The sequence below is a fragment of the Coptis chinensis genome, chromosome 6, assembly GCF_015680905.1.
Source record: "Coptis chinensis isolate HL-2020 chromosome 6, ASM1568090v1, whole genome shotgun sequence".
NCBI lineage: Eukaryota > Viridiplantae > Streptophyta > Magnoliopsida > Ranunculales > Ranunculaceae > Coptis > Coptis chinensis.
In genome coordinates, this window is record NC_141461.1 from 85,774,207 (window position 1) to 85,787,093 (window position 12,887).

At 40.2% G+C, this 12,887-nt stretch overlaps 1 protein-coding gene and 1 long non-coding RNA gene across 2 annotated transcripts; both read right to left on the reverse strand.

The window, feature by feature from the left end:
• Positions 1-295: 295 nt before the first annotated feature.
• Positions 296-1,348, reverse strand: LOC147495031 (uncharacterized). Its single transcript, XR_015199232.1, has 2 exons — positions 1,149-1,348; positions 296-1,031 (listed from the first exon to the last, which is right to left on the reverse strand). It is a non-coding gene; the product is annotated as an uncharacterized LOC147495031 (long non-coding RNA).
• A 2,711-nt stretch (positions 1,349-4,059) lies between these two features.
• LOC147495032 (wax ester synthase/diacylglycerol acyltransferase 11-like) lies at positions 4,060-6,274 on the reverse strand. Its single transcript, XM_086569522.1, has 4 exons — positions 5,462-6,274; positions 5,011-5,355; positions 4,790-4,927; positions 4,060-4,432 (listed from the first exon to the last, which is right to left on the reverse strand). The coding sequence occupies exons 1-4, from the start codon at positions 6,209-6,211 to the stop codon at positions 4,271-4,273; spliced, it is 1,395 nt and encodes a 464-aa protein (XP_086425648.1). The 5' UTR covers positions 6,212-6,274; the 3' UTR covers positions 4,060-4,270.
• Positions 6,275-12,887: the final 6,613 nt, after the last annotated feature.

Consider the following 12,887-nt stretch of genomic DNA (forward strand, 5'->3'; position numbering starts at 1 on the left):
GAGGCCGCACAGTGAAAAAGAGAGAGGAGAGAAAGAAAAAGAGAAAAAGAAGGAGACTAGGTCTAGGTTGAGGTTTTAGCTCTTTGGTTCTTATTTGTAAATTTTAGGTTCATACAATATCCATGTAAATTCAGCATTTCTAGAGTGCTGAATTGAGCATACACTAGGCCGGAAGTCCTAGGATAAATTGAACGTATACTTCTTATTGCGAGACAGCGTATAGGCAAGCATTTTTAGAGTGCTGGGATAACCATACATATATTAAAAACTCGAATACGAAGTAAACACCCAAATATTTATTGATTTCGATACAAAGATATTCTTTTTTTTATTCAATGGAATGAATACATTTATGTGCAACCACAATTCCAACGAATGGTTTACATATAGTACTAGGGTTTGCCCGTGTCGTACGACACTAATAACCTCAGCACACCTTTAGCACTATCTTAAAAACCAGAGATTAGTACATATTAAACTCCCCCAGAAGCAAAAGATTAGCTCACCTTGAGCTACCCTAGTGAGATACATATACCTAGAGCCACAAATTCAATGATCTTATCTTCTAGCTAATTACATGTGCCATCTCCTCAAGACATGGACAAAATTACAATATTGGACAAAATTACAATATTGGACAAAATTTAAACAATATCCAAATAAAATTTTATAAGAATCTACCCACTTACCTAGCATTTGAATAACAATATAATTTTGATTAACTGAGAAATAACACAAAAGAAAAAAGAAGACAACGCACAACTGAAAAGTGGCTCATATAGGTTCTACTATAGGCACAATCTGGTTTGCCTACGAATTGAAGCAACAAAATAACTAACAATTCAACAAAGTCAAATAATTACAACACCGTCAAATTACATCATGAAAACTATATATTCAATTCAGATTTCGCAGTTCACATTTTCAAGTGAGGCAGTAAACTTGAACACATTTCTCGAGCAAATATGGTTGAATAACAATTTAGCTGCAATATGTGCATGAGATTTCCACTTAAATCCGTGATCTTGAACCTGTTCCCAATAAATAGAAAGCATGAATAAGTTGGCAAATAAAAGGATGAGCAAGCTAGGAAAGATCCAACTTAAGGGATTAAAAAATTACTCGGAAGGCAAAAGAATATACCATACCTTTTGAATGCGTGATCTCCTTTCCATTTTCAACTTTTGGATTGCTTGAGCTAGACATTCCAATGTGTTGTTACTGATATTAGCGGACTGCTCTGGAGCCGCTTGTTGCAAACTTGGATGCACTTCACTCACAGTCTTCCCAAAATCAAGTCCAGGCACCCCACATAAACAGTGGACTTCATTCACATATTCTAGAACTTTATTAAAGGCGATCGATTTGCAAGCGGAGGGAAAAAAAATTACAATGGGAACAGAAAGAATGCAAGGAAGGAATCAAAATAACATCAGGTAAAGATCCTCATACACACATACCTTTTCCTTCTGCAGTGAATGAAGATGTGTCTCATACTCATTAAGCTTTCTTAATAACAAATCATTCTCCTCCTTGCTGTTGCTACAACTCATGTCATTATTGTATCCTGAAATCTCTCCTCTAATCTTTTCAATTTGTGTTCTTACATCTGCAAATTGTCTCATGCGTTCCTCCTTGTCTCTTAGATAGATTGTCTACCAGTGGTTTGATGGATGACAGCTGCTCTTTCAGTGTTGGTCTTTTCTCTGCTCGAATCTACAAAATTCAAGGCAAATGGCTGAGAAAAGGCTAATCACCAGATATTATCATATCATATGAGTTTGGGTCCATTCAAAAAGAATTTTATGTTATTGTGAAGTAAAAAGGATGATGCACCTCATGCATGAAAGAGTGAAGCGACAAAAGGGAAAGAACTCAAAGAAGTAGATGATATCATGTAAAAACAATAGAAATATATAAGAATGTGCTTTTCAAGATATGAAAATTGAAAATCAGAGGCTCAAATTGGTAACAAAACCAATTTCTTGACACTGTTTTTTATCAAGCGCATGGTTTTACTTGGGTACATTACTCACACGAACAATGTCAGACAATTATGATGGACTGATGTTACGGATATTGCTATAACCTGTGGAAACTAAGTTTCAAATTTGCCATTTGTGTTCTTTTGGTATCATTTGTAACACGAAACGCAAGTAAAACAAAAGGAACTGCAAGGATCCAAACTACCATCATCATAAAAATCAAAGGACACTTTTCCAATAGCAAACCCATGACTATTCTTATAGGATTACCATCTTGTAGCTAAGAAAACCAAAGAGTAGGGAAACAGCATAAGCATGGAAACCAGCACACTAATGCAAATGTTCTCTAGTGTGTCTTAGGTCTTTCAGTTCCTTTAGCAACACATCAAACAGCTTTGCTCCTCTACATAACTTGACAAGTCAATTGATTATCGTGGAAAACAAACAGTGTATACGCAGATAGTCCACTTGTTTTTTTTTTTTTTTTTTAGGGGAATCATAATAATGAGAATTTCCATCTCGAAGGGGCCGGGCCAAAAGGTTGGTAAATCAATATCCTGGATCTGATGGGCGATGGCGGTCACTTCTTTACTTTTTGTAAGTTTATAAGAGAATTGGTTTATACATTTAAAGCAGACTAAGCCTCATCTTTAATTAAAACAGTACTTATCTATATACCTCACTACTGACAATGATAGCAATAGAGCCTGATTACAAACACCTAGGGGCAGAGAGTGAAGAGTAGTTCTGCACAGATATCGTCTTTACTCTATAATAATTCAAGACCTTAAATATTAGTCCCAATTTAAACTTAGATTCAAATTTGGAACATTTATTATCTCTTAAAGAGCATTGATGGACAAACAAGCTAAAAATCATTAACTGGTTCCTAGATATATTATGGTGTACGATTAAAGTCAATTATGGAATGAAGACCAAGCTCCCCAAGAGAAGCCCTAAGTGTTGCAAGCTCAAACCAAAAGTGTTGGATGATTGGGTTAATGGGCAACTTTGAAACAACGGATTGATGGAGGCGTGCCTTTGCTTTGGTTGCCTCGTCAACCTTCCTCCGATACACTTCTAAACACTCCTTTCTCCATCAACATCCGGTCCTTCTCTGCTTCACTCTCGATCCCCCATTTCATCCCATGCTTGCTGCAGTAACAATCCAGAAACATATTTAGAACCACAATTTAATAGACCTCCAATTTAGTCACAACATCCAAACCTTAAACCCAGCTTGCTTTATCATTTATGAGACCAAAAATGAAACTTTCCAAACCCAAGTGGTTTGAGGACAATAAATATACACTTCACTGGTCCTAATTTCTTCTTCTTTCCCACAAAAACATATAAACCCAAAAATTGAAGGAAAACAAACCACTAAAATAACAACACAAGACTTCATGGTTTTGTTTTCTCTAACTATGTTTAACTAATAATTTACTTCTTGCTCAAGAATCCAGCTGCAATGAAATAAGAATCATCACCCAAACAATATAACTAGGAAAGACAAAACATGCATAATGAAGTAAAACAGTAAATTAAGTCACAAGATTACCTGAAGCTCACTAAGTAAAGAACCACAACAGGAGTTCATCTTTTCTTCACAACAGCTGGAACTAAGAGGGCTTCCAAGTACTTGCATCATTTCTCAAAAAAACAACTAAACAAAACTAACCAAAGCAAGATCACAAGCAATTATGTGAAGACACAATTTTGTCCTCTGTATTTCAAGAAAAGAGTAACAATAAAACCCCACGACAGCAAAGGATGCTCCATTTTCCACACAAACTTCTATTTCACTTTCACTATCTGAGAATAATATATCTATAGGACCAGGATGTGCCATTAGACTTGAACAATTTTCCCCTTCCGCAACAAACTTAGAAAGTGTAACTTATCTGCTGTCTCAATCTGCATCAAACAAAAACGACAGAATTGATACAAGCATATCATTAACAGGTTCTTGCAGGCAAATACGAACGTGTCCCTCTCTGAAGCTGCGAAACAATCCTCGCAAGAAACCAGAGTAGCATACCTGACCATGGGTCTGATCTGAGAAGAGAAGAAAGAGAATCGAACCTAAAAGTTTTTACCCTATATTATAGAAGAAAATGATATTGTGGAACTGTATTTTCCGATAGCTTGAAACAGTCATGTCACAATTTCTAAAAGACAATGACAATCGTTGGATGGAAGCCCTACGGGCCCCACACCATTGCTTTTTATTAGATAGATATACCAAATTTTTGGCGTGGCTACAACTTGAGCACAAGATAACATTAATAAAAAATCACTGGATGCTCTCCAACTGCTGCTACATAAATCTTTGTGAAAGCTTCTTTTAAGCAGGAAATAAGCAGTTTGGGATCAATAAATCCTTTCTCCGTTGCTACCGTCAATCTTAGCGTTCCTGCGTAACTTACCATAGTAAACAACATGCTCTGCATCATTAAAAAAATTGGTTAAAACCCAGTGTATTTTGCCTAACTCTTGAATTTTGGTGATCCGAAATTTGAACTTGTGGGGACAACAGCTATGATGATTTTCATCCAAAATTTACCGGTTCGTCAATTCTATGTTGGTTGCATTCTGAGTCCCCTTTTGGTCTACCAATATGTGGGCACTTACAAAATTTTGTGACGAAAGCCCTTTTAAACCTTTACTAAAACCATGTCTTTCAATACAAATAAATTGGGTTAATGGGCACGAAAGTTTTAAAGTCAGGGGAAAGAAGGTAAGTTTCCCAAAATGTTGTCCCTCAAATTAAAGGAGTATGGGATATTCGGGTTTTGCTTTACCTGAGGTACACCAGACACACAGAAGTAGAAGCTTTTAAGTGGGCGTCCACCAATGGAGGCTTTCTCAACAGGACCAATCATATTAGTAATCGTCATGGTTGTGCTCCTCCCAGTTGCCATTATGAGCTCAGCTGGTCCCTGCAGAAGAGAAAAGTAATAGATGAGTGCTTAATTATGTGCATCAAAAGATTTCTTTTTGTTTATGCTAAATTACTCCTGACCTCCGGCCCTTTTAAGCTTCCCAATAAATACAGCAGCTTGCCAGTGAAGTAAGTAGCCATAGAATTTAACTTTCGTCTCATTTCACTTTTTGATTTGGCAATGTACTCAAGGGGATCAACATTGTCTACGTCCTTAAAAGATGGTAGAGTTATACTTAAGAATCCGAAGTGATTGCCCCATATATTAGCCTTCAACATTTCTTCAAGAGTTTTGAAGCCCCTCAACATCCTCAAGTTCAGAACCACTAATGCAGTAGAACGGGTTTCACCCGTATATTTCCCCTTCCTTTTGATGTATAATTGCATTGCATACGCAACTATTCCAGTTGTAACATCATTCACCGTCTGCGCAAAAGGCAAGGAGTTAATTAGTTCGGAACAACTAAAATTCAATAAGCTTAAGTACTGACGTAACACCTTAACTGAAAAGATCTCAGATAACAAAACTTACAGCTCCAACTTTGTCTTTGACTTTACGAATCTGATCAAGGGAAAAGGTAACTGACGAAATATTTACTGGAGCATACTCCAAGAGTGGTGCCTTTGAACGCAGAACACTGTCGTCGTCTTCCATTAAATAGGGACCAAGCAAAACCTTAGTAAGGTCGGTAAAAGTGTTGACACACCTATATACTAAGTTAGATACTCTTGAATAATTAGAGACTAGTCGAGGAAGTCTAGAAGATGCTGTAGGAAACCTAAGAGGAATAGCAGGATCGTCAGCTCTTTTAAACAGAGTAAGTAAACCACCCATGAATGAGTAGCCATCACCAAGTGCATGGGCTAGCTTGAACACCATTATTCCAGCTGCATTAGATGTTGGATAATTAAATAGATGCACTTGCCAAGGTGGAAGTTCTTCAGGAAATGGTTCTGTGTATATGTCAGAGATGTATTCTTCAAGCTTTTTATCATCATATTCCTCTGCTGTTAAATTCGATGGGAATGTGGGAACAATGACAAGATCTTCCGTCCTGTATTCGACTTTTTTCCATCTCTGGACTCCTTTCTCGTCGATAACTATTGCTGAGGAGAAACGTTTATTAATAGGAATAAAACCATCTTCGAGGAATTGAACAGCTTGAGGTTTGTCAAATGGGATCTCTAACTCATAAACACCAATAATGTGGTAAGTCATTACAGGGTTATTGATGTATTGCCCTAATGGACTTAGAGGAGGCAGCATGGAATAATCTACCATTCTTGCTTTCTCTGTCTTCTTTTCCACCCTTCTGCCCTTCTCTAATTTTTCATTTTCTTCTCGAGCAATAACAGCTTTTAAATAGGTGATATTGGATAGCAGCCTCCCAAGTTCCCAACCATAGCGTGTTGTGAATATTTGGACACCGTACGTACAACATTTGTCTGTTTCCTAGTCCACAATCACCAAGGACGTTGCTAGCTTTTGCATTTTCGTAAAACTATGTGTGTGAACCCAATTAGTACCCTTTAACTTCACACCTCCACTCTTCTCTGTCTCTTCTCAAAGATGAGACTCCCTCTCTTTTGAACCTTTCAACTGAACCCATTTAGGGCTGCCTACGTACCTACCCCCTTCAGGGAGGATCAAGCTGTGCCGTAGTTTTCCCTCTCTCCACTCTTGGATTCTCCTCCTCTTTAGATGTCCTCTCCTCTGGTTGTCTCCTCTTTTATATATCTTCTAACCACCCCCTCTCTCTAACCGCTAACCGCTCATTTATCCCATGATCTTCTTTCTAGTTCCACGACCACTAATTGTCCAACTATCTCTTGATATATCGCGGCTTTGTTATCGTACTCCCGTATGCCCCTTCACTATTCTACCTCCCTTTGGGTCATTGAAACCACACCGGTCCCTATGCCCCTCCGGTTCCGTGCCCCTTACATGATTCGGATTTTTGGATCACGTGCTCCCTCTTTCTTCTACCTTCTGGCCTCGGTCAGAAGACATGCCATCTTGATGGTCACGAATTAGGCCGATCTGGATGCCCCCTCTGCGTCCGTCGGCGAAGGCGGTGGACCCGAAGACCTTTGACGCCCCTCAGATCGTTTGAATTCCAAACCTTCACAGTATCATGACGTGATCTCATAATTTTGTGTAATCCTCTAGCACTAGCTCTGTGCCATCTCGAATTATCTAATAGTTTGAATATGTCTCCATTTATATCATTCTAGCTCATATTGATATTTTCTCATTTCGTCTCTTGAAGTTTTAAGCCCTACTAGTTTAAGGGTGTGTCCAACCAACGCTTGTTTTGGACAAGAGGGTCCACCGGATGGCTCCTCCCACTTGCTCCACTCATATAGCAAGGAATATACTCGGATAGCTTGCCCCCTGGTTTGTTTTTCCACGGCCTTGAACTAGGCGGTGTCATCAACAAATGACTTCGGTTTGCTCTCGCGTTCAAGTTTCTTGCCGCTTGCTCTCCTTTTATTGAACTTCACTAACATGTCCGCGATGTGTCTCAACCCAACCATCAACTCTCCTTCACATAACTTCACTACTATCTCCGGTGATGTGTCTCATCCCGACCATCAACTCTCCTTCACATAGCTCACTACTATGTCTGTGATATGTCTCATCCCCACCATCAACTCTCTTTCAAAGAACTCACTGCATAAGTTGATTCAGACATACAGTCCACGAAGGGCTCATCCCCCCCGCTGTCTTTGATCAGATGTGAAGCTTGTTAGGGTTGCCCCCAAGTTTGATTCGGACATCTAGTCCAGCGAAGGGGCTCATCCCCCGCTTTCTTTGATCACCGTGAAGCTTGTTAGGGTTGCCCCAAGTTTGATTCGGACATCTAGTCCATGAAGGCGGCTCATCCCCCCTTTCTTTGATCAGCTATGAAGCTTGTTAGGGTTGCCCCCAAGTTTGATTCGGACATCTAGTCCGCGAAGGGCTCATCCCCCGCTCTCTGGCTTATAGGCAGCTCGTTTTTTGCCCCAAGCTTGATTCGGACATCTGCGGTCCACGAAGGCTCATCCCCGCTCTGCGGCTTAGGCGACTCAATTTGCCCCTAAGTTTGATTCGGACATCTGCGGTCCACGAAGGGCTCATCCCCCGCTCTCTGGCTTAGAGGCAGCTCAATTTGCCCCTAAGTTTGATTCGGACATCTAGTCCACAAAGGCTCATCCCCCCGTCTTTGGTGGGTTATTGAAGCGATGGGGCAGCCTCGGTTTGCCCCCAAGTTATTTTCGTTCATAGCCCAATACTCATGAAACAATTTGAAGAAGTATGCTCTCTATTTCATTGATACAACATTTAACACAAACTATCATTCCTCAGCTCACTTAGCAATATCTAAAAACAAGCTTCCTCTTTTTAATTGAAAAACTAAACAAAACTCCGAGGTTCCCCGTATAGCTAGTCTGAGGGCTCGACTCTAGTCTTACTCAATGCTATATCATGCAATATACATTTAATGCAGGTGATAAACTCTTTGATGATAATATAGTGTATGCAAATAAGGTAGTAAATGAGGTGAGATGGATCCATCTCCCAATACCGAAATTAAACTCCGCTCGGTTCCCACGGTGCATCGCAATTCTTTCTCTTTCTCAGAACTTTGAAACTTTCATGGTCGAAAGTGTTGGGGACAACCACGTTTCTCATTCATGGTCCGCGACCTCTCGAGTGAATAGGTTCGCGGGAAAACCACGGGTCGGGACAATCCCAATCTGTTCCGCGATACATTTCTGCTAAGGGCGGGGGACAAGGCTTGCTTGCCCCGGTGTAATATGGTCGACGGCCGAGTCCCTACTCGTCCGTCCATTACGTCACATGACGGTAAAAGAAACGAGTTACCTGCCGCGGTGTATGCCTCTTTTACGCTTTTTGTAATCATCTTACCATCCGTGTCGACGCGGCCGAGCGTTGATCTCACCCTAATCTAATTGATCCCATTGTTCCTTTGTCTCTCCAACTTCCTCCCCGTGCTTAGCGACCTCCAAGTTTCCCACTCCATATATCAAACGGTTATCTGAAACTATATCTGGAACCAAATTGTCGCCCAAGAGATGTTGCCGAACCGTTCTCTAACTTCAATCATTCTTCGCATTTTGCAAAACCCATCAACAAATGTGTTATAGGTCGATATCGTGAGAGAAAACACCTCCTCGCATCATATCGTCCGCAAGTGCTAGAGCCTCATCAAACTCTTCATTCGCATAATACCCACATGTTAAAGGATTATAGGTGTATGCTAAGATCACCAAACACGATTCCAACATCTTCTCAATCAAATCCTTAGCGTCGTCTAACTGCCGCTTTATTCAATGACCCATTAATTAAAACATTGTAAGTAACATCCATGGGTGCACACCCTCTCTCCGCGTTTCGAAAAGAGGTGTAGTGCTTCATGAATCTCCCTTCCTTGCAAAACATATCGAACAATGTATTATCAATAACAATTGTCACCTTAATCCCACACTCACCCATCACCTTATATACCTCTCTAGCCCCGCCTTTACCAAATTCTTATCTCGAAGACTCGAACCTAGGTTCCTTACAAAGAGGTAAGAGCTCCATCCCGCTACATTCTATCAATTCACCTTATATACCTCTCTAGCTTGCCTCACCAAATTCTTATCTTGAAGCATCCTTAGTATCCTGTTACAATTCCTCACATCTGGTAACAACCCTTTTCTTACCATCTTATCAAAAGCCGCTAAACATAACACAACAACCGAAGTTTGTAAATATTGTCAAGTCGTTTCCCATTATCTTTCCATTGAGCTTGGAGGATTGCGGCGATTCTTGCGGATAAAGTGTGAGGGCGCCAACTAAGCTTGTTGTAGGCGTCGTTTGAACTGGACACAAAACCCAAGCATCGCGAACCGACATGCCAATCGAGAAGGGATTGATGTCTTGTAAAGGTCCTTGAAATAGGCGCACACCGATGCGTAGGTGTAAAGAAAAGATTACTATCTTGAGGCGATACCAACCAATGAAGCTGAGTCGCGATCGCGATCTCAAAAACAATGACATGGCTTTTGACCCGGTGAGATAACCAAGATATCAATGTTCTCCTCGATTCGTCATTCAATTAATATGACGTTTAGCTACTGAGAATGATTCTCGATAAAACGAAAATAAGCCCACACTAGATTAGTTGACGAAACTTCACACCTCAACAAAGATGCCCAATTTTTTGAACAAAGCTTGAAGAGTAAAAATGAAGTTTTTGAAATGCCCAAGATCATGGAGTTCTAACAACTGCAGAAGATCATGAGTATTTTGTGTTTTCCTTTTTTTTGACCATTATTGTAAGGAAGAAGAAAGGTTAAGAAGAAGAAGAGGAGTTGTGTGATAAGAAAGGTGTCTGAGAAAGTAGTTGTTGGGTGGTTATTTTGAGGAGGGACGAAAGATTGAAAAAGAAAGAGACGTTGGACAATCTGATTGAAAGTTTTTGATGGGAATTCTTCCGCTGATGCGAGAACAAATTGATGCGGTAGAGAACAATCTTTTTCTTATGTTCCCCACAACCTTTCAACTGAACCCATTTAGGGCTGCCTAGGTACCCCCTTCAGGGAGGATCAAGCTGTGCCGTAGTTCTCTCTCTCTCCACTCTTGGATTCTCCTCCTCTTTAGATGTCCTCTCCTCTGGTTGTCTCCTCTTTTATATATCTTCTAACCACCCCCTCTCTCTAACCGCTAACCGCTCATTTATCCCACGATCTTCTTTCTAGTTCCACGACCACTAATTGTCCAACTATCTCTTGATATATCGCGGCTTTGTTATCGTACTCCCGTATGCCCCTTCACTATTCTGCCTCCCTTTGGGTCATTGAAACCACACTGGTCCCTATGCCCCTCCAGATTCCGTGCCCCTTACATGATTCGCGGACTGGATCACGTGCTCCCTCTTTCTTCTACCTTACGCTGTCTCAGTCCCGAAGACATGCCATCTTGATGGTCACGAATTAGGCCGATACACTATGTACAACGTTTAATTCACAGGTTTTAAACTACTAACAAGTATGCAAACCGTGCTAAGCACCGTTTTTTTTTTTTCCTAAGTGACATTAAGAAGTGTTTTTCTAAATTCTTAATAAAAGAGGGCTTGTTCTAAATTCAGAGAGGGAAATGGAGAATAATTAAATAATTTAAGTGACATTAGGAGGGTTCTTCTAAATTATTAATAGGGGGGGGGGGTTCTAATTTTTGTGAGGGAGGTGTTTATAAATTGAGCAAATAGAGAGATTTCAATTTGCCTACTTGATAGTGGAGAGTGGGTTCCTGAAAACCCGACTATCATATAGTGTAGAGATTTGGTCAGGCGGGTCAAAACTTTTATCTTACTTACTGAAAATGTCTAAATTTACACCAATGAATGATTACGACTTGATCCTTAGCTTTTGAGTTAGGATAATAAAGAGGGAATGGTTATGGGGTGTGTTAATGGCTGCTCTTCATGAGTAAGAAGATGTTTATGTATCCAGCACTATGTTAGTGAAACTGGAATCAAGCCACACGTAGCTTTGAAGGGTGGTTTTTATAGTCATTGAGAGCGAATATCAGGTGCGACACGTGTACTGATGAGTACAGATATGTAGTCATTACATCCTATGCTAACTCAGATAGACCTACAACTGCTATCTACGTGCCCCTCACAGGAAGGGTGGTTTTTATAGTCATTGAGAGCGAATATCAGGTGCAACACGGTAATGAGATGAGTCTGATATATGTAGTCGGGATGGATGACATGTGCTGTGAGGGCACGTGAATAGCGATTGTAGGTCTATCCGAAGCAGCATAGGATGTAATGATAGCGCTCTCCATAATGATGTTGTATGGCTGTAATGGTGTATGTATTACAGCAGGGATGGGGCTTAAGGATAAACTGGTAATGATGACAGTAGTAGGTGATGATGTCAAGAGATGAAATCGAGTGACGAGTCGCTGAACTGCTAAACATGCGAGTGCTCCGGTCTAACGAGTGTGATAAGCGTTCGCATGTCGGGAGGTCGCATTATGTTAAGGGAGTCGTTGTGTGTGCACATCCGATGGGATGTCCCTTACACTTATCATGTATAAAATGCCGTTTTAAATAAGAATGCACAAAATCACTTTTACATATAACTAGAGCGAATTTTATAATGTTATGTATAGTTCTGTTTATTTGGATAGTAATCAATTACGTCTTAGGATTAATGTATAAAATCCCATATACAGGAACAGTATGCACCTTTCCGTCAAAGGTTTCCATGGTACATTTGTTAAATAAATTACAAAATATCTATCTAATAAAACACAACTGTGTGGGGCCCAAAAGGCCCAATCCGACGGCCCAAAATCTTTTTCACCAACTTATGACCTGGCAGAAAAAAAGAATCTCACCTGGTATGTTGCTTCTATCCGCAACATATGGGTCCATGTGATCACTCTTATTTTCTCATCTCTCCCCCATCACTCTTTTTTACTGCTCGACTTCCCATCTCTCCCACATCATCAATGCTATCAGTCAATGAGTAGCTCAAGTATATACACGCATGGTAAGTTTTTTTTGGGGGCGAGTTAAGTAGCAAGTTGAAGGTGCATGTTCCACTTGGTAAGCAAAGTTGAATGATTTTGCTATGCTTTTGTGATGTAGGTTCCCCCTGGCACTCCAGTCGTTAATGCTCTGTCGAAGCAAAGGGCAATGCTTGAGAGTTAATGCTCTGCTAAGGGATTGTGTTGGCTTGACCAAGTAAAGGATGCATTTTGTTGTGATTAGAGAAGCTTGAGAGTTGTGTAGGAATGTCTTTTCTAAGCAGCCAAGAGTCATTGTAATTCGCATTTTAAGGTAAGTTCAATTTATCATCAATGCTATCAGTCTAGCTGTTTTTGTTTATTCCTTTTGATTCTCTTAGTTCTTTTCTTTTTTATGGGTTTTAAAACCCATAAAGGAACAACC